The sequence below is a fragment of the Nansenia antarctica genome, assembly GCF_963989245.1.
Source record: "Nansenia antarctica genome assembly, chromosome: 3".
Lineage (NCBI taxonomy): Eukaryota > Metazoa > Chordata > Actinopteri > Argentiniformes > Microstomatidae > Nansenia > Nansenia antarctica.
This window is the reverse complement of record NC_137688.1, coordinates 85,148,701-85,170,352: the sequence shown is the minus strand read 5'-3', so window position 1 is coordinate 85,170,352 and position 21,652 is coordinate 85,148,701. Positions and strand designations below refer to the sequence as shown.

The following is a 21,652-nucleotide window of genomic DNA, read 5'->3' as shown; positions in this document are numbered from 1 at the left end:
CTGTTGAGAATATGTCATTTGGTTTGAGATAGTCTTTTGGTAATAGCTTGTTCTCGACCAAACTGCTAAGAAAACGTAGAGAAGGATTAATCTCAGTGTCCGATAGTATTCCCATGTAAGGATCTTTACCGGACGAGAAGGTTGGGGAGGGCGCTTCACTGTCAGAACAGCTCGACCCTCTCCATCCTGATTGGTCATCACAAAAGGGGGCGGGTATTCCTGGTGAATACTAAGCTCTGGTTGGATAAGACCGATATCCGTATTATTACTGCTGTTTATTATGATCTTTCTAGGTGTGTGTGTGTCTGAACTGTGCTGCCAGAGAGACTCAGGGAGCTGCAGGGAGGAGACATCATTACAGACTTCATAGAGTTATTATAACCTACGTGTCCAGACGGCTTTGTTGTGACTTCGTCAAAGTAAAAGGTAAGATTGTTACTGTTAGTTAGTGTCCTTTCAGGGTGAAGGGTGAAGGAGAAGTGGGGCTGTGTGGCCAACTAAACATTGTAGTAACACAAGTCTACTGTGTGACAACCCTCGTGTACATAAGGTTCAGAGATAGGAAATGTTAGGATATTTATAGCATAGCATAGAGTACAGCACAGTGTTTTATTTGTATAGTATAGTATAGTGGATAGTGTACATAGCCTTTATTTATGTAAACCAGCTCTTTTCCCTTCTTGTTCTTAGTATTTTCTTCCTAGCACCAGGGGAGCCACCCCTCCCAAATGTCGTTGTATGGTACCTGTACTATATTAATGACAATAAAGACCATTAATTCATTCATTCATTCATTCATTCATTCATTAACCATGCTGTGCTCTGGGTCCCTTTCTAATCTCAGTTGACTCCTTGGTCTCCAGATGGCCCAGTGGTGCCAGCTACAAGTCCTGGACTGTAAGTACCTGGAACAGGTGGACCAGCTGTACGATGACTCCTTCCCCATGGACATCCGCCAGTACCTCAGCAAATGGATTGAGAGCATCGACTGGTAAGCTTTGATTTGTTTATCGTGTCATCATGACACGGAGAATAGTCAAACCAAGTCATCCCTCTGGCAGAAGGGGTGGACTGTCACTGGATATTAATCTGAAATATGTCCTTCTGATTTATGATTTCACAGATGCTAGTTGTTTCTGAAATCACAGCTTATGAAAAGGAGATTTGTTGTAATACCAAGTAGTAATTAAAGTGTTGGTGTTTATATTTATATGTTTTGTGTACCAGGGATGTGATCAGGCGTTCAATAATAATAATAATAATAACTTTTTATTTGTGTGCGGAGGAGCTACATTTGAAAAGCTTATCTCAGAAATACACGTTAGTTTAGTTGAGTTGAGTTGAGTCATTGCAGATATTACACAATAATATCCAATATTTTACACATTACATTATGTAAAGTAATACATTATGTAATGTGTAATATACAATATATTACACATTACATTACACACACAGTGATATATGTAACACAATCATATGTCACTATTTGCACTTTTGGTTAGATGCTAAACTGCATTTCGTTGTATAGTACTTGTACTCTGCGATGACAATACAGTTGTAGTATTCAACTCTAAGTCCTTGACCATTGTCTGATTTCCTTTGTGGTCCTCTTAAGGCAATTGATTATTTTCTTAAGCTTATTTCTGACAGCAGCTGGTGAAACTGGGAACAAGTCACCAACCAATCAAAATGTTCAGACGTTTATTTTTTTAAAGCTTTATTTTTGGGGAAGTCCCACTCTCATTTCCTCAGTTCTTTTTGGACAGGAACAGTAGAGAAAGAAGTTAGGAAGAAACAGTATGTCAGCAGGGCATGGGCCGGATTCAAACCCATGCAGACATGGGGCATGTGTAGGCCACTGTGGGCCGTGGTGCTAGACCACTGGACCACCCCAGGACACATGAGCCAGTTTTTAACCTTTGTTTTGAAGTTGAACAGAGAAGAAGTTGTAGCATACAGGATTGTGCAATCAATGCATAACCCCTAAATTACACCGCAAGCGTCAACCTCAGCAGTGCGTGTGCGTGGCTGAAGTCCTGCGGCTCTTTCTGTTCCGTCTTTCACACTGCAATAATAATAATATAATGTTTAATTTCACTTCATTTATATTGAGTTTAGACAGAGAAGTGTGCGCTCAATTGTAAAAAAAAAAAATAGAAAAAAAAAAAGAAGAAAATACTACTACTAGGCCTAATAATACACTTTGGCTTAGATGGGGAGATTCGTTTACATGTGAACAGAAAGTGAAACGTTCAGTTGTGTGGGGGATGTTGAGCGATAGAAAGAGTGGGTCAATCTCACCTTTCGGTTATGACGGTGATTTTTTTTTACAAGTATATTAGAAATAGATCACAGTACGCTACAGTAAGAAATAACATGTATAGCCTCTCTAAATGAAGACACAGCAGCTAATCGCTCAAACATTACATACGTTACTTATCTGAGGTGAAAGACCACATTTCCTGCATCACAAATAAATAAAACATTTTACATACAACCTTCTGCATTAACAGCTGAAGCAACTTCTTCCCATGCATGAAGTGTTGATTTAAAAAATCTACATATTTACAGATGTAGACATTGAAACTGTAGTGTATGTTGCTGGTCAACAGATCATTTTCAGGCGTGTGGCGCGCGGAATAAATAGGCGAGAGCCCGAATCTCTGGATGGCATGTCGCGGCAGCCAGCACGAGACACGCGTCTCACCTGCGTTGTACAGCTGCTCTAACCCGTTAACGTGTGCGCCGAAATGAAAACTCACACTGCTGAGGTTGACGCTTGCGGTGTAATTTAGGGGTTACCTCCACCCAACCTCCCCCGTCTCATCTTGATACCTGTCACTCAAACACATTTGCAGGGATAATGTGGCTGTTCAGGACTCCCTAGCAACCGTACGTTTCCATGAGCTCCTGGCCCAGCTTGACGACCAACACAGCCGCTTCTCCCTGGAGAACAACTTCCTGCTTCAGCACAACATCCGCAAGATCAAGAGAAACCTCCAGGTAGGTCTACGTGTCTCAACAGAGACAGACACTGCTGTCGGGAACTTTAATTACATAACCCGTTATTAGAGCTGGTTAATTCCCCCCTTTTCCTTCCTGGACAGAGCTGCCAATTCTGTGGCGCAGTTAACAGTTCTGCCTGTGGACAGTGCCAATAACTTTTCGCAATAACCTGTGGCACAGATTTGTATGATATGATTGGTGCGCAAGAATAGTGATCTCATGACCAAGGAAACTTCTAGAAATATGTGTCCCGCGGGGGAAATATGTGGGCGGGGGATTTTTTTACTTTTGCTTTCTCTCTGATCACATGTACGTTGCTTAATAAAAGGCTTCATTTGAGCCAACTGATTTAAGCTCTTTGTGATTTTATATTACTGCTAAATCTACTAAGAATCCATTAAATCCACAACATGATCTCAAGGCAGCTGGGACCACAGTCACCAAGATGACCATTGGTAACACACTACGCCGTAATGTATTGAAATCCTGTAGCGCCCGCAAGGTCCCCCTGCTCAAGAAGGCCCATGTACAGGCCCGTCTGAAGTTTGCCAATGAGCACCTGGATGATTCAGAGGAGGCTTGGGAGAAGGTGCTGTGGTCAGATGAGACCAAAATCAAGCTCTTTGGCATCAACTCGACTCGCCGTGTTTGGAGGAGGGAAAATACTGACCCCAAGAGCACCATCCCCACCGTCAAGCATGGCGGTGGAAACATTATGCTTTGGGGCTGTTTCTCTTCTAAGGGGACAGGACGACTTCACCGCATCGAGGGGAGGATGAACGGGGCCATGTACCGTGAAATCTTGGGTGAGAACCTCCTTCGCTCAGCCAGGACACTGGAAATGGGTCGTGGACTCGTGGGTGGGTGTTCCAGCAAGACAATGACTCAAAACATACGGCTAAGGCAACAACGGAGTGGCTCAAGAAGAAGCACATTAAGGTCATGGAGTGGCCTAGTCAGTCTCAGGACCTTAATCCCATAGAAAATGTGTGGAGGAGCTGAAGCTTCGACCTCCAAACCTTAAAGATTTGGAGAGGATCTGCAAAAAGGATTGGGCCAAAATCCCTATTGGGATCTGCACAAACTTAGTGACCAACTACAAGAAACGTCTGACCGCTGTGCTTGCCAACAAGGGTTTCTCCACCAAGTACTGAGTTATGTTTTGCTAGGGGGTGAAATACTTATTTTACTCAATAAAACACAAATACTTTTTCAAATTCATATAATATGATTTTCTGGGATTTTCTTTTTATATTCTGTCTCTTACTGTTAAAATGAACCTACCATTACAATTATAGACGATTCATTTCTTTGTAAGGGGGTAAACTCACAAAATCAGCAGGGGGTGAAATACTTATTTTCCCCACTGTATGAGCTATGTACAGTTAAGGTAGCTATGTACAGTATGGTATGTACAGATGCATACATAGAAAAATATGGTTTGTGCAAGGTTGTATTTGTAAACAGTAGTAGCTCAAAGGGTAATTGATTCACATTGACCAGGGGTGTGTGCAACCAAGCAGTAGTTATAGTGCACCTAACTGCTAGAACAATCTACAGTTGGATGTTCTGGTGCCGCTTGGGCAATTTAGAGTGTTAATGGACCTATCGCTAAGCCACGCCCCAAAATAGAAATTGTCCAATCATATCACAGCAAAAGTCACTACAGGCAGAAAACTCGGACAAACAACTCGCTAATATCTGATGGTGAAAAGCTTCTAGACAAAATATTCTTGTCATCTTTCAAATCAAATCAAATCTTTAAAAAACATGTCTATTACTTGCTGTGGTAAGTCAGAAATCAGAAATTTGCCAACTCCCGCCATTGTACGTTTTTGAACGTCATTCAGTCACTGTCAGTGAAGCGTAGTTTGTTTGTCCGAGTTTTCAAAGGGGGCGCGGCTTAGCGATAGGTCCATTGATGACCTCGGTGACCTTGGTGAAGGTACTTTATCCATATTGCATCTCTGGTAAAGACATGAACATCCCATGGTTGATGTTGAGTATTTGACCACACCCTTTTACAGGACCGGTTCCAGGAGGATCCCGTTCACATGGCGATGATCATATCCAGAAACCTGAAGGAGGAACTGAAGATCCTGGCCAATGCCAAAAGTATCGAGGTACAGCCCCTCAATTCTCTTTTTTAACTAGGCTAATTCATTGATCACCACCACACGTTTGCATCCATGTCAGCCATTACTCTCAATTTCTGTTGGCTTGACTGTCAGGGTTCCCACGGGTCCTTGAAAGTTTGTGAATTTGAGAGAAAAAAAATCAAGGTCTTAAAAGTTTTTTGAAAAATAGACATGGGTCAAAGTGCTTGAATTCCCCTCTCTCTCTCTTTCTAAAAAAATCAATATATATCAAAAATGTTTTACTTAGCTCGTCAACTAGTAAATAAGTCTCTGTATTGCTTAACTTAACACATATTTCACACAATAAATTGTTTTGCTGTGCTGTGGTAGAGAAGGCAAGAGACCATCTAGTGTTCACACATTCAAGCCTGTCTTTTTAATTGTTTTCTGTGAGCGGATAGTTCCTATTATATAAATTCTCATCTACCGGTAGATCTGTCTCAGAACTATGCTGTGTTGGGTCCTTGGATTTGAGGGAATTGAGTCTTGTTGAAAGTCCTTGAAAGATGCTTGAATTTGATGTTTCAGAAGGTGTGGGAACCCTGGACTGTGGAGGGGTTCTAATTAAATGCTCTATGTCTTTTCAGACCGATAGAGAAAGCGAACAGCCTAACATGGTTGTGGAGAAACAAAAGCTTGAAATCAAAGTGAAAGGGATGAAGAACAAGGTTCAGGTGAGTTATCTTTTCCATAAATGTCTGCCTGTTTATGAGTGTAGGCAGCCTGGCCCAGTCATCCCTCATGTTGGCCACCATGGATTGGTGTATCATGCAAACCCATAACTTTGACCTCCCTCTCTCTAGGAGACAGATCATTACATCAAATCTCTAGAGGACCTTCAGGATGAGCATGACTTTAAGCTGAATACCCTAAAGAACAGAGGTGAGTCAATCTGAATCATTATTATTTTTAAGATTTGTGTTTAAGCTTTTTTTACACCGTTTTTTTCCCCGAAAAAACCGGTGTAAACGGTGTAATACAGTATAAACATAACTCTTTTCCTTTGAATGTGTTTTAGAACATGAAATGAATGGGATTAACCAGAAAGAGATCGAGCATGAGAAGATGCTAATTTCAAAGATGTGTTTCGAGCTGAAATACAAACGAGGGGTAAGAAGGCTCAATACTGTACTGTACTCTACTCTACTCTACTGTACTCTACTCTACTCTACTGTACTGTACTCTACTCTACTCTACTGTACTGTACTGTACTCTACTCTACTCTACTGTACTCTACTGTACTCTACTCTACTGTACTGTACTGTACTCTACTCTACTCTACTGTACTGGGGTCGGTTGCACCACTTCTTACTAAGTACTAACTAACCCTAGTTATAGCATAAGTATTTACTAAATCAAGATTTAGTCACTACTAAACTTGAATGGGTTGCACCAAGCACACTAGTTATGACGTAGAGCTTAGTAACTACTAAATATGTATACATACCCCTAGGGTGGTGTAAGTTATAACTTAGCTGTTACTAAGAAGACATTAGCCAATCAGCGAGCAAAGCAAAACCCTCCGTTTTTAAATCCTCAATTTTGGCCGCAATTGGCTAAAAGCTGTAATTTGGCTCTACAAGTGTTAATGTCATTTTATGAAGTTTTAATATGTTTTCAGGCGAGAAAGTAACCATATATATTCACAAAATGTATCCGGTTTATCAAAAGAACCCGTTTATATATCTGATCTGACGTTTTTTTCCCCACTTCTGTGGGAAACTTCGCTAGCAACATTACGTTGCTAAGATACCTTACTTTATCTCCGCTGAGGTAACGACGGTAAGCTCTACTCGTGTTGCTAGCGAAGTTTCCCACAGAAGTGGGGGAAAAAAACGTCAGAGCTAAGATTACTAGCTAAGATTGGCAGAAGGTTGGCGTGGTGCAACCGAAATTAGTAAACAACTAGTTTGAAACTAGCTAGTAACTACTAGGGGTTTAGTAACTACTAAATGCCTACATTTAGTAATGACTTACGCCAAATTGGTGCAACCCAGGCCTGTACTCTACTGTACTCTACTCTACTCTACTGTACTCTACTCTACTCTACTCTACTATAATCTACTCTACTGTACTCTACTCTACTGTACTCTACTCTACTTTACTCTACAATGAACATCATATTGAAGAGTAGAGTCATTTAGAAGTGTTGTTATTAAGTGGTCGGTCTGCCGCACAGGAAGTGGTGAGGGAGCTGGCAGAGGTGCTGAACCTGGCAGACGGCGTGCAGTCAGACCTGATCTCAGAGGAGATGCCGGAGTGGAAGCGTCGGCAGCAGATAGCCTGCATAGGAGGCCCACCCAACGCCTGTCTGGACCAGCTGCAGAACTGGTGAAAGTTTTTGAAAATAGACATGGGTCATTGCTTGAATTCCCTCTCTCTCTCTCTCTCTCTCTCTCTCTCTCTCTCTCTCTCTCTCTCTCTCTCTCTCTCTCTCTCTCTCTCTCTCTCTCTCTCTCTCTCTATCTCTCTCTCTATCTCTCTCTCTCTCTCTCTCTCTCTCTCTCTCTCTCTCTCTCATTAAAATATTTGGAGTTCCGACATGGTATGAATTCAGTCCCAAGTTTAAGACAAGACGACATTCCACAAACAAGGATCCATCTGATTATAACATTAAATATCACAAACATAATTTAAGGGGAGAGTTACCAAAACCAACTAGCCAGCCTACATACCCCACATTCAGACCAAAGATGGCCCAGTAACAAGCCTTCCTGCCCTGTCCTGTAGGTTCACAGTAACGAGCCTTCCTGCCCAGTCCTGTAGGTTCACAGTAACGAGCCTTCCTGCCCTGTCCTGTAGGTTCACAGTAACCAGCCTTCCTGCCCTGTCCTGTAGGTTCACAGTAACCAGCCTTCCTGCCCTGTCCTGTAGGTTCACAGTAACCAGCCTTCCTGCCCTGTCCTGTAGGTTCACAGTAACCAGCCTTCCTGCCCTGTCCTGTAGGTTCACAGTAACCAGCCTTCCTGCCCTGTCCTGTAGGTTCACAGTAACGAGCCTTCCTGCCCTGTCCTGTAGGTTCACAGTAACGAGCCTTCCTGCCCAGTCCTGTAGGTTCACAGTAACGAGCCTTCCTGCCCTGTCCTGTAGGTTCACAGTAACCAGCCTTCCTGCCCTGTCCTGTAGGTTCACAGTAACCAGCCTTCCTGCCCTGTCCTGTAGGTTCACAGTAACCAGCCTTCCTGCCCTGTCCTGTAGGTTCACAGTAACGAGCCTTCCTGCCCTGTCCTGTAGGTTCACAGTAACGAGCCTTCCTGCCCTGTCCTGTAGGTTCACAGTAACCAGCCTTCCTGCCCTGTCCTGTAGGTTCACAGTAACGAGCCTTCCTGCCCTGTCCTGTAGGTTCACAGTAACGAGCCTTCCTGCCCTGTCCTGTAGGTTCACAGTAACGAGCCTTCCTGCCCTGTCCTGTAGGTTCACAGTAACGAGCCTTCCTGCCCTGTCCTGTAGGTTCACAGTAACGAGCCTTCCTGCCCTGTCCTGTAGGTTCACAGTAACCAGCCTTCCTGCCCTGTCCTGTAGGTTCACAGTAACCAGCCTTCCTGCCCTGTCCTGTAGGTTCACAGTAACCAGCCTTCCTGCCCTGTCCTGTAGGTTCACAGTAACCAGCCTTCCTGCCCTGTCCTGTAGGTTCACAGTAACCAGCCTTCCTGCCCTGTCCTGTAGGTTCACAGTAACCAGCCTTCCTGTCCTGTCCTGTAGGTTCACAGTAACCAGCCTTCCTGCCCTGTCCTGTAGGTTCACAGTAACCAGCCTTCCTGCCCTGTCCTGTAGGTTCACAGTAACGAGCCTTCCTGCCCTGTCCTGTAGGTTCACAGTAACGAGCCTTCCTGCCCTGTCCTGTAGGTTCACAGTAACCAGCCTTCCTGCCCTGTCCTGTAGGTTCACAGTAACCAGCCTTCCTGCCCTGTCCTGTAGGTTCACAGTAACGAGCCTTCCTGCCCTGTCCTGTAGGTTCACAGTAACCAGCCTTCCTGCCCTGTCCTGTAGGTTCACAGTAACCAGCCTTCCTGCCCTGTCCTGTAGGTTCACAGTAACCAGCCTTCCTGCCCTGTCCTGTAGGTTCACAGTAACGAGCCTTCCTGCCCTGTCCTGTAGGTTCACAGTAACCAGCCTTCCTGCCCTGTCCTGTAGGTTCACAGTAACCAGCCTTCCTGCCCTGTCCTGTAGGTTCACAGTAACCAGCCTTCCTGTCCTGTCCTGTAGGTTCACAGTAACGAGCCTTCCTGCCCTGTCCTGTAGGTTCACAGTAACCAGCCTTCCTGCCCTGTCCTGTAGGTTCACAGTAACCAGCCTTCCTGCCCTGTCCTGTAGGTTCACAGTAACCAGCCTTCCTGCCCTGTCCTGTAGGTTCACAGTAACAAGCCTTCCTGTCCTGTCCTGTAGGTTCACAGTAACGAGCCTTCCTGCCCTGTCCTGTAGGTTCACAGTAACAAGCCTTCCTGCCCTGTCCTGTAGGTTCACAGTAACCAGCCTTCCTGCCGTGTCCTGTAGGTTCACAGTAACGAGCCTTCCTGCCCTGTCCTGTAGGTTCACAGTAACCAGCCTTCCTGCCCTGTCCTGTAGGTTCACAGTAACGAGCCTTCCTGCCCTGTCCTGTAGGTTCACAGTAACGAGCCTTCCTGCCCTGTCCTGTAGGTTCACAGTAACCAGCCTTCCTGCCCTGTCCTGTAGGTTCACAGTAACGAGCCTTCCTGCCCTGTCCTGTAGGTTCACGGTAACGAGCCTTCCTGCCCTGTCCTGTAGGTTCACAGTAACGAGCCTTCCTGCCCTGTCCTGTAGGTTCACAGTAACGAGCCTTCCTGCCCTGTCCTGTAGGTTCACAGTAACCAGCCTTCCTGCCCTGTCCTGTAGGTTCACAGTAACGAGCCTTCCTGTCCTGTCCTGTAGGTTCACGGTAACCAGCCTTCCTGCCCTGTCCTGTAGGTACACAGTAACGAGCCTTCCTGCCCTGTCCTGTAGGTTCACAGTAACCAGCCTTCCTGCCCTGTCCTGTAGGTTCACAGTAACGAGCCTTCCTGCCCTGTCCTGTAGGTTCACAGTAACCAGCCTTCCTGCCCTGTCCTGTAGGTTCACAGTAACGAGCCTTCCTGCCCTGTCCTGTAGGTTCACAGTAACGAGCCTTCCTGTCCTGTCCTGTAGGTTCACGGTAACCAGCCTTCCTGCCCTGTCCTGTAGGTACACAGTAACGAGCCTTCCTGCCCTGTCCTGTAGGTTCACGGTAACGAGCCTTCCTGCCCTGTTCTGTAGGTTCACAGTAACCAGCCTTCCTGCCCTGTCCTGTAGGTTCACGGTAACCAGCCTTCCTGCCCTGTCCTGTAGGTTCACAGTAACCAGCCTTCCTGCCCTGTCCTGTAGGTTCACAGTAACGAGCCTTCCTGCCCTGTTCTGTAGGTTCACAGTAACGAGCCTTCCTGCCCTGTGCCCTGTCCTGTAGGTTCACGGCGGTGGCTGAGAGCCTGCAGCAGGTGAGGCAACAGCTGAAGAAGCTGCAGGAGCTGGAGCAGAAGTACACCTACGACAACGACCCCATCCCCCTGCAGAAGAGCTTCCTGGAGGAGCGGGCCCTCTCCCTCTTCAAGAACCTCATAGAACAGTGCGAAGCTTTCACATGTAGACGAGAGAGAGTGGCCGTCACGAATGGACCTGGCTATAGCTAAGCCACGCCTCGTTTGTAAACTCGGACAAACAAACATCGCTTCACTGACAGTGACTGACTGACCGACCGTGACTGAATGACATTCAATGACTTACAATGGCGGGAGTTGGCAAATTTCTGATTTCTGATTTACCACAGCAAGTAATAGACATGTTTTTTTAAAGATGACAAGAATATTTTTCATCTAGAAGCTTTTCACCATCAGATATTAGCGAGTTGTTTGTTTTCTGTCCGTACTGACTTTTGCTGTGATGTGATTGGACAATTTCTATTTCGGGGCGTGGCTTAGCGATAGGTCCATTGGGGTCGGGAAGTCACTGAACCGTTAAAGTAGCAGATGGATGGTGAACTCTTGTTTGTTTGTGTCCAGGTCTACTCCCAGTGACTCAACTGAAGTTGATGTTCGTCATATAGAAATGTTTGCATATTTGTAATAGAAAACAACACCTCTCAGAACTCAATGATGTGATCACGATTACAACTGCTCCCTGATGTCAGTCAGGTGGAAGCAATGTAGAGTAAAAGGCCTCCGTGGCCGGTGTGTGGTGCTCGTCCGTGGTTCATAGCTGCTGGTCATCACTAATTGTGTGTGTGTGTGTGTGTGTGTGTGTGTGTGTGTGTCAGCTCCATGGTGGTAGAGAGGCAGCCCTGTATGCCCACACATCCACAGAGGCCCCTGGTGCTGAAGACGCAGGTGCAGTTCACAGTAAAGCTCAGGTGAGTCAAGATATATCAGCTCTTTCAGTTCGTCTCTACTTGTTCTTCTGGACATGGGCACTTCTCAAAAAAAATAACTTCTCACTTTTCAAAAAATGACAGTCGAGAGAGGACGCTGGCGTTGCGTGTTCGCCGCTTCTCTGAATGAATGAATGAATGAATGAATGAATGAATGAATGGTCTTTATTGTCATTGCTATAGTACAGGTACCAAACAACGACATTTGGGAGGGGGGGCTCCCCTGGTACTAGGAAATAAAAAAAATAAAAATAATATTCAACAACAACTATCCACTATACTATACTGCACATTAATTTAAAGTGTCGCAGTTTGCAGGCTTGAAATGTACACATTTGTGCCTCAGCACTACACCTGATTTTTTCAATCCAGCAGCTGCCATCAATCCGTCCAGACTGTCCAGAGTGTTTGAGTGTCTAGAAAAGCGCTATATAAGTCTAATGTATTATTATTATTATTATTCTCACTCGGCTAAATTACACCAGAAGCGTCAACCTTAGCAGCACGTGTGAGTTTCATTTTGGCACCCATGTTAACGGGTTAGAGCAGCGTTTCCCAAACTGTGGGGCGCGCCCCCCTAGTGGGGCGCGGGGGTACTGCAGGGGGGGCGCAGAAATTAAAAAAAATTAAAAAATTAAAAAAAAGCTGTGGGAATACTGCTGCCTTTTGCAACATCGTACCTGTGTGAGATAGGCTTTTCTGCTGTTGCTGCTATCAAAAGCAAATACAGGTCGAAGTTGAACATTGAGAATGAACTGAGAGTGGCAGTCTCAAAACAACAACCCCGCTTTGAGAAGATTTGCAAGGCAAAGCAAGCACACACAAGTCATTGATCGTAATTGTGATAGGAATGTGTAGAGTAAGAATAGTGATGCAGTAGAAATTAGTTAATGTTGATATGTTGAATATTTCAGTGGCACAGGATCATTTGCCAAGCACTTATGTTCCTTTTCAACCCATAATCAAATATACAACTATAGTTGGATATACTGTATGTGTCTTGTTATTATTAGAAGAGAAAATGTAATGTTTGTACAACTTTATACAATTAATTATATCAATCTAGGTGGGGACCGGGTTAGGGGGGGCTCGAAAATATTTCCAATTACCCAAGGGGGGCCTGATTGAAAAAGTTTGGGAACCGCTGGGTTAGAGCAACCATACAGCTGCGTCTCACGCGTGTCTCATGCTGGCTGCCGCGGCACGGCAGCTACAGAGTGTCCGACTCTCTCCTATTTTCTCTGCGTGTCTCTATTTTTGTTTGTTGTGTTTCTTTTGTTTATTGTCCTGTTTTTTTTTCTTTTTTTCCTCTCTTTTCTGTACAGTGTCCTTGAGTTTGAGGCGCTTTTAAATCAAATCTGTTATTATTATATTATTATCATTATTTTTATTATTATTATTATAATTTCTGTTTTCTCTCCAGATTTCTTGTGAAGCTCCAGGAGTTTAACTATCAACTCAAAGTCAAAGCCTTGTTTGACAAGTAGGTTGACTGTCTTTAATTCAATGAATTCATTGTAATGATCTTAACAGACTTATTCTCTGAACATACAGTACCTCAAATGACTGCATGTTTTCTTTCCCCCCCAGGGATGTCACAGAGAAGAAGGGGTATGTGCCATGTCATTTAATGTTGAATCTCTCTATATATTTGCTCTACTACATTTATTGATCAAAACTGGCTTTAACACCGACAGGTTACGTAAATTCAACATATTGGGGACCAACACCAAAGTTATGAATATGGAGGAGTCCAATGGAAGCTTAGCTGCAGAATTCCGCCATTTGGTAAGCAGTAGCCCAATCTCAAATGAGATACACTGATTTATTAGGAAACGTCCATTTGGACCTGCACTGGTGTCAGTCTTTACAGTGTACTCTTATGATCTCAACACAGCAACTGAAAGAACAGAAAGTAACCGGCAACAGAAACAGTGAGGTAAGAAACCTTTCCAGCATCTCGCTGGGTCATTAACATGTTTGCTATGGTATGGTAATTACAGTACAGTCGTTATACTGACGTGTCTCTGGCCTTGGTGTCTCAGGGCCCTCTCATCGTGACGGAGGAGCTGCACACCATCTGCTTTGAGTCTGAACTCAGTCAGGCAGGCCTGCAGATCAAACTGGAGGTAAGCTGAACTCACTGAAAACATCTGAGAACAATTGGAGTAGTTTTTCTACACTCACATTGTCCTGAGGTCCACCAGATTCCTGGCCAGTTTCTGACAGACCTGTCTTCTCTGACCCTGTCCTAGACCATCTCCCTGCCCATCGTGGTCATCTCTAACGTCAGCCAGCTGCCCTGCGGCTGGGCCTCTATCCTGTGGTACAACATGTTGACCAGCGAGCCCAAGGTAGGCACTGGAACCACCCTAGGAACCTGCTGTTAGAACCACCCTAGGAACCTGCTGTTAGAACCACCCTAGGAACCTGCTGTTAGAACCACCCTAGGAACCTGCTGTTAGAACCACCCTAGGAACATGCTGTTAGAACCACCCTAGGAACCTGCTGTTAGAACCACCCTAGGAACCTGCTGTTAGAACCACCCTAGGAACCTGCTGTTAGAACCACCCTAGGAACCTGCTGTTAGAACCACCCTAGGAACCTGTTGTTAGAACCACCCTAGGAACCTGCTGTTAGAACCACCCTAGGAACCTGCTGTTAGAACCAAACTAGGAACCTGCTGTTAGAACCACCCTAGGAACCTGCTGTTAGAACCACCCTAGGAACCTGCTGTTAGAACCACCCTAGGAACCTGTTGTTAGAACCACCCTAGGAACCTGCTGTTAGAACCACCCTAGGAACCTGCTGTTAGAACCAAACTAGGAACCTGCTGTTAGAACCACCCTAGGAACCAGCTGTTAGAACCACCCTAGGAACCTGCTGTTAGAACCACCCTAGGAACCAGACTAGGAACCTGCTGTAAGAACCAGACTAGGAACTGGAAGAAAGGTATTAGCTACGGAGTAGGACCCTTGCAGGGTAGAGGATGCTAAATGAAGGTGCATTAGGGGTTAGGAGGCGGAACATAATTAGCTCTATGGGGTGAGATACAAACACCAGACGGATCTAAATCTCTCCCCCTCTCTTCTCCCTGACTGATCTCTGTTACTCTGGGCTTGTTGTGGACAGAACCTGAAGTTCTTCCTGAAGCCCCCGCCGGCGACGTGGGGCCAGCTGTCTGAGGTCCTGAGCTGGCAGTTCTCCTCCATCACTAAGCGGGGCCTCAACGAGGAGCAGCTGGGCATGCTGGGAGACAAGCTCCTGGGTGAGTCTGGGGGATCTGATGTTTGTTTTTAGAGTTCCATCTCCCTCCTCTGTCCCCATCAGACAAGCCCCTGGGAGCTCAAAAGTATCACCAAATTAACGGGCATCCCTAACTTAGTTGGAAATGACACCGTAAGTGTTTTTCTACTCTGTTTGGTTCCAAAAGTAAGGGTGTTTGAACATTAGACATTAGCACCTCTCCTGGGCCTCTGGGGTCTGAAACCATCTGAAAATGAACCTTATGGTATAAACTACCTATGGTAGAAATGTCATGCTTTCTTAAAAAAAGTGCACAATTCTTGTGCTAAGCCGCTCCACTATGGGTGAGCCTGAGGGATCTGATGTTTGTTGAGAGTTCCATCTCCCTCCTCGGTCAACATACAGATTATTGGATGTCTGTTACGTTACTATACCTACAGCATTGTGGGTCGATTTACCAGATTCAGATACCCTGACGAGTCTGTAACCCAGAATGGTTTTTTCTTCTACAGGTCCGAGCGCAGCAAGGAACCCAGATGGTCTGGTCCCCTGGACTAAGTTCTGTAAGGTGGGTCGTGAGGACAGGATACAGAATACAAGGTTACATATTAATTCACACCGATCATTTAGGACACATGGGGTCTGAGTGTTCATGGTTCTTTCTGGATCAGGGTGAGAAGAACTTCCCTTTCTGGCTGTGGATCGAGGGGATCCTGGATCTCATCAAGAGACATTTGCTAACCCTGTGGAATGATGGGTAAGTTACTCATCCACATGTTACCTAGAACCAATCATCAGAACAACATTAGCCAACATTAGAATCTGCGCTCGACATCCACACACACATTTGGCGTGTCGATCACAGATCTGTGCGGGTAAGATGGTGGTGCATGAGAACGGACCCCGAAGTTAATTAGACGTATCTGCTGAGTGACACATTAGAAAAGCAAACGACTGCATTCTCGTCCTAAAATCGATGTCACTTCTTCTCTGTGTTTCTCTCGGTCCTCCAGGTGCATCCTGGGCTTCGTCAGTAAGGAGCGAGAGAAGGCCATGCTGACGAGCAGGTGGCCAGGAACGTTCCTGCTGCGCTTCAGTGAGAGTAGCAGAGAGGGCGCCATCACCTTCACCTGGGTGGAGTACGACGTGAACGGTGAGAGAGAGAGAGAGAGAGAGAGAGAGAGAGAGAGAGAGGGAGAGAGGGAGGGAGGGAGAGAGGGAGAAAGACTCTCCTCCCTGGGTGAACGGTGAGAGAGGAAGGGAGGCCTCTTCTCTGGGCAAAGTACACACACACACACACACACACACGCACACGTTGAAATAATTGCCTGTGTGTGTGTGTGTTTCCACAGAGAAGCCTGTGTTCCATGCGGTGGAGCCCTACACGAAGAAGGAGCTTACTGCGGTCCCTCTGTCTGACATCATCCGCACGTACAAGGTCATGGCTGCGGAGAACATCCCAGAGAACCCTCTACGCTTCCTCTACCCAGACATCCCCAAGGACAAGGCCTTCGGGAAGTACTACAGGCCCGCCGAGAGTAAGCAAGGACCTCGTTTCTCCAGTCCACCATGTCTGGTGGACCTACCCCAGTAAACAAAGAGTCCAAAAGACGTCCTCAGGGAAGCCGGAATGTGGGTTCAGATGACGTCTTTCTAGGACGTCCAGGTGACGTCTTTAGGACGTCTTAGTCCATAAGATTCATTCATTCATTCATTCATTCATTCATTCATTCATTCTAAAGACGTCAACTGTACGTCCTAGAAAGACGTCATCTGAACCCACATTCCGGCTTCCCTGAGGACGTCTTTTAGCCTCTTTGTTTACTGGGACTGTACTGTAAATGGGTTGTTTAAGCTTTACGTTTATAGTACAAACTGACAGCTGTTTGGCCATTGAAGCTTACTGTACATTTCTGGTTGGCCATTTTGTTTTCCAGCATCAGAGCCCATGGACGTGGAGGGCCCCGCGACCACAGGTTACATGCCGACAGAGCTCATATCAATATCTAATGTGTAAGTGTTTACAGAGTATCACACATATACAGTACAGAGCCCTCCATGAGGATTGGAAAGAGGAAGGATTTTGTCTTCTTTTAGCTCCATACTCTATATTTGACCTCATAGGAATTGTTTGATTTCAAATATAGAGATTATTAGCTTTAATGAAACAATTTAAAAGACAGAAACACCTGTCAAAACAATATTTGTGGTGCCCTGACTATGTATAAAAAGGGTTGTAATTTCTAAATAATAACGTTAATGTGAAATCAATTAATGATTGATTGTTGGCGGCTGAATAATGTACAAATGTGTGTAGTCCCCCATCGAGACTTCAAGAGAGCATCATGCCCATGTCACCTGACGTCTACGGAGTATTGGAGCAGATTGTAAGCCCGAGGGATATCGATGCTGTGGTGAGTACAGTTCAGTCCACTGTTCCTCATATCCCCTCACTATAACTAGTGTTGTTCCGATACCGATACTAGTATCGGCATGGCCACCGATACGCACAAAAATGCTGGTATCGGTATCGGCGAGTACTAACAAATAACACCCGATACCAAACTTGTGATGCGCGTTTTGCACAGGCTGCATTCGTAATTCGCTCTTAGAACGCTGGAGCGCACAGTGGTATCAACGTCATAAAGGGACCAAGCAATTTGATTGGACAAGAGGCATTCCTTGAGTGGTGATCAGATTTCCAGAGCGAATTTACGAACGCACCCACAGCGTCCCGCAACTCGGTGAATGAATTGTCTCCGGTGACGGTGACGGTGTGAAGACACGAGAAACATTCAATTTTTAAAGTTGAGCAAAGTAAATAGGATTTTACAAGTCCCGTTAACAAGTATATCATCACCTGTGATCGGCAAGCATGGCCCCTAAGGATTATGTGGCAGAGAAAGGTACGTTTTGTTTTACCGGCGTTACTCATACAGACAGTGTGTGGTTGAGTTGCTGCTACTGTTCAATGAACAGAACATGCAAAGCGACAGGCACTGCTGGGGATGAAGAGCTATGTAATGTTATACGCGTAACTAATAACTAGCTAGCGTTCTTGACTTTTGATTTCAACAATGGTGCCACGTTTGCCCACTTTTCACCAGGGTAACTAATTCTGTTGGCCAATGCATGGTAGCTAAAAAACCAACCCCGTTTCATGAAGCACACACCGGACTGTCAAAGTTATAAAAACCAGTGTCTAGAACTTTTAAGTCTACTTGCGTTTAGCTAGAAACTTTGCTAGGAGTCTCCGACTAGAAGGTTTAAACCCTAGCAGCATTCTTTGCTTGTCAGGCTTCAAAACTACCCGGATGGAATAACTCGGAAGAAGTCCGGGCCAGTCTCCGTGTCAAACCTAGTCGAATATGGAAGTGATTTCACAAATTCATTGAACTGCACTTTGACAAATCGTGTGCCTTCACATATATTAGTACCTGGCCACATTCTTCTTTTGATGGGCGACACCGCCTTCACTCCCCAGTCCCACAGGCCGGCCCTGCTGTTATGATTAGTTACAGAACCAAATGGTACCTTGATTGAGTTGGTTAATAGATTTTTGTTGATACTTTTCACGATACCAAACACCCGATGCCAGACTAAGTGTTAGCAATAATTTTACATCGAGGTGAGTATGCGGCTCAAAAAACATGTTTTTTTGTTTTGTTTTTTCAAACGCCGTGGTATCGGATCGGTACTCGGTATCGGCAAGTACTGCACGGTCAGGTATCGGTATCGGGATCAAAAAATGGTATCGGAACAACACTAACTATAACCACACTCAATACATGCTGCCTGTCATGGTTGAGGATGTTTTTGATTGACGGGTGTGTTTCGAATTTGAATGCATTCTGTCATCACTCACTCACGCCCAGAGCGTTGAGGCTTTTAAAAAATTAGCTAAAACACACCTTTTCTCCCTGGTCTTTGACCTGAGGTGAGCCTGCCTCCTGACACTGCACTTTTGTACTTTTATTTCTGCACTTGTATTTTGTATCGCACCTTGTTTTTAGTGTATTTTATTTGTTGTTTCTCTTTTACTAGTTTTTTTTTTTTTTTTTTTTTTTTTTTTCAGATTTTATCCCTTTTTCACCCAATTTGGTAGCCAATTTAACCCAACTTAGCATCCAATTATCCCCTGCCTATTGCATTGGATCCGCCGCCCGACCCCGTGGCCGGCAGTCCCAGAGGAGGGCGCCAGGCAGACTAGGCTGACTGGCTCCTCGAGCCCAGTACCGTTATTCCGGCACCCCAGGGGGCGGTGTTGCGCGACGGATCCTAGTCCAGAAATACTCCTATACCCCCCCTCGGAAGCGGCCGGCCAATATGCCGCTTCCCGTGTGCCTCGGCCATTATCTGGATCTGGCGAGCCGGGATACGAACCCCGGCCCCGGTGGGCAGCATGCACTAGCGGCCAGTGCGTAGACCGCTACACCACCGCGGGGCAGCTTACTAGTGTTTTCTGTTGAGCACTTTGGGCGGCTGTTTTTGTCATTGTAAAATGTGCTATATAAATAAACATTACTTAATTACTTTTCGGGCCACGTACTGTACCTGGTTTTGGATTCATGAATATGAAATGTTGTTGCTCATGTCAACTGTTGTTTTCTTCTGTAGATGAACGCTGAGTTTGAGGAGGGGGCTGCCCTGGATCACAGCTAAGACATGGCCCAGGCTGAAGCCTGTTGACCAAGCCTGTCTGACTGGATTACATCTTATCTTTCACGTCTCAAACCACTTTATTCTTTTTCTAACAGAGCACATTAAGACATTATCAAATGAAATTCATAAAAAATATATACCGTTAGTTGTACTGGATCTGTACTCTGTACTGTTGTGGTTATTATATTAACATACATCGCTTTGTTACCATGTGTGGAAGGCCAATCATTCTATATAACTATACATATCATTTTGTATAACTACAGTTGCATATATTAGGGTTGGGGTTAGGACACAGTGGTCTGTAATGATGCGTATAGGGTTTAGATTTTTGCAGGCTTTGAGCAGCTGTTTTGGTGTGAAAGTTTGAGTTTTGAAGAGAGAAGGTGTGGTTTTGTTTATGTAGCTTTAGAAAAGTGTGTTGTGTTTAGAGTTTTGGGGAAATGGAGGAAAGTTTTGTGAAATGTGTTTTAGCAATTGAGAAAAACTGTAAATGTATGATTGATTGATTGTTGGCAGTTGAATAATTTACAAATGCGTGTAGTCCCCCATCGAGACTTCAAGAGAGCATCATGCCCATGTCACCTGACGTCTACGGAGTGTTGGAGCAGATTGTAAGCCCGAGGGATATTGTTATTGGATTTGTACATCTTCCTTCACTGAATTTTGGAGTTAGATTTTTTTTTACCAAATTGAACTTATTAGGAAGAAAGGATTATTTTCCATCCACACATGTATTTAATACTAACACATTAATTTCCTGTTTGGTCTTTCCATGCCTTTTGTTTGATACAATGGGAATAAAAACACAGAATAGGAATAAAATAAAGCTTTACTTTATTTAATGTTTTCTCAGTGAAATAAATATTTTAAATTGCCTGCGACAAACAGTTACTCGCTGCCATAGGGACTAAAGCAAATACACTTTGAACAGGAAACAAACTGATGACATCAATATAGTACATTCAAAATAGTTAATGTTGACCAACGGACCATGTTGTAAACACTCGTACAACGTTTGCAAAAGGACTGAGAAGTCAAAGTCAATTGAATCCAACGAAGGCAACGCTACAGTTTTACACTTCAGACTCGTTACTGAATACAATGTTGTATTAATGTCAATATCAATTCACTTTGATCACTTGCCAGTTCCTTTTAGCACAATTCGGTTGTTAAGTCTGACGTCAAACGGGACGTTTAGCAATTTCCGGGTCCAAATAAAAAATTCCCCGCACCAGAGTACCAGTGTACTAAAGCGGTAGAATGACAGTTCAATCGTTTTTTAGACTGATCTATTCATACAACAAGGGACACAGCACTTTCCCGTTTTTCCAATATTGTCAGCGTCTTTGAGCCTCGGAAAAGCAGTATACAAATATAATGAATTATTATTATTACTGCGGCATTTCCAAGAGAGCGCCTCAGCCAACGTTGGACCCGGAAACACGTCACGACTTAACAACCGAATTATCAAACACGCATATACACAGACAAAACTAGCAACTGGATTTACTGCTTTAACTTTTCAAGTATAGGCAAGGTTATTATTACACTCTTACTCTAACAGTTAAACAATCAATGTGCATATCTGCATACAAAGTGCTCCATCAGTTTTGTTTGGGATCGTCTTAGAGTTGAGCTTTCATTTGGTCACCTTTCAGACCTGAGGGAGGTCATTTATAGTATGGTGAGATTAAAGTCCAATATTCTGAGCTCATAGATTTCTTCTAAACTGAATATGTGACTTGGGTGACAAGAGTAAAGCACTAGAATATTGTAATGAGTTGTCTATAAAAAAAAATATGAGGTGAATTATCATCAAGTTTCATGAGTTTTTCATGTTTTGTTTTCAAATTTGACTTGTGATTAAGCATAGCCGACTACTATAGGTGGGTCATTTGTCTCTCGAGTCCAATTTGCTTTTTAAATTGTAAAGGAGGCTTGTGTTTGATATGTTTGTTTGGAAACTTGCTGAATTGTGGAGTGAACAACACACATAAAGCTTTGGCTGACACTGTTACTTAGTCCATTCTACTACAAATCAAAGAAGACAATCAAGTATGAACATTTGTCATTTTGGAGAAAGGTGCAAAAAAAATGGCTAGCTATCAGATAGCAAAAACATAAACAAAAAGTGCTCCACATGCCAATCCTCTGAATAAGGGATGCACCGATACTGGTACTGTGCTCATGTACTCGTACT

General features: G+C 44.5%; 1 protein-coding gene across 1 annotated transcript; it reads left to right on the top strand.

Annotated features, from left to right (window-relative positions):
• Positions 1-344: 344 nt before the first annotated feature.
• stat1a (signal transducer and activator of transcription 1a) lies at positions 345-20,174 on the top strand. Its single transcript, XM_080526106.1, has 24 exons — positions 345-426; positions 845-991; positions 2,862-3,006; positions 5,037-5,132; positions 5,735-5,821; positions 5,951-6,029; positions 6,166-6,257; positions 7,327-7,478; positions 10,585-10,743; positions 11,431-11,523; positions 12,965-13,024; positions 13,132-13,152; positions 13,239-13,329; positions 13,439-13,480; positions 13,587-13,670; positions 13,797-13,895; positions 14,674-14,809; positions 15,300-15,355; positions 15,459-15,544; positions 15,801-15,940; positions 16,140-16,325; positions 16,725-16,800; positions 17,105-17,201; positions 19,405-20,174. The coding sequence occupies exons 2-24, from the start codon at positions 864-866 to the stop codon at positions 19,447-19,449; spliced, it is 2,250 nt and encodes a 749-aa protein (XP_080382232.1). The 5' UTR covers positions 345-426; positions 845-863; the 3' UTR covers positions 19,450-20,174.
• The last annotated feature ends 1,478 nt before the right edge of the window (positions 20,175-21,652 follow it).

What these genes read in the sequence shown, in the direction of transcription:
- stat1a (XM_080526106.1), top strand. Translation starts at nt 864, where the DNA reads ATGGCCCAGTGGTGCCAGCTACAAGTCCTGGACTGTAAGTACCTGGAA. An exon ending in GGATGAAGAACAAGGTTCAG is followed by an intron (nt 5,822 to 5,950) that starts GTGAGTTATCTT and finishes CCCTCTCTCTAG; the next exon opens with GAGACAGATCATTACATCAA. An exon ending in GTCAAAGCCTTGTTTGACAA is followed by an intron (nt 13,025 to 13,131) that starts GTAGGTTGACTG and finishes TTTCCCCCCCAG; the next exon opens with GGATGTCACAGAGAAGAAGG.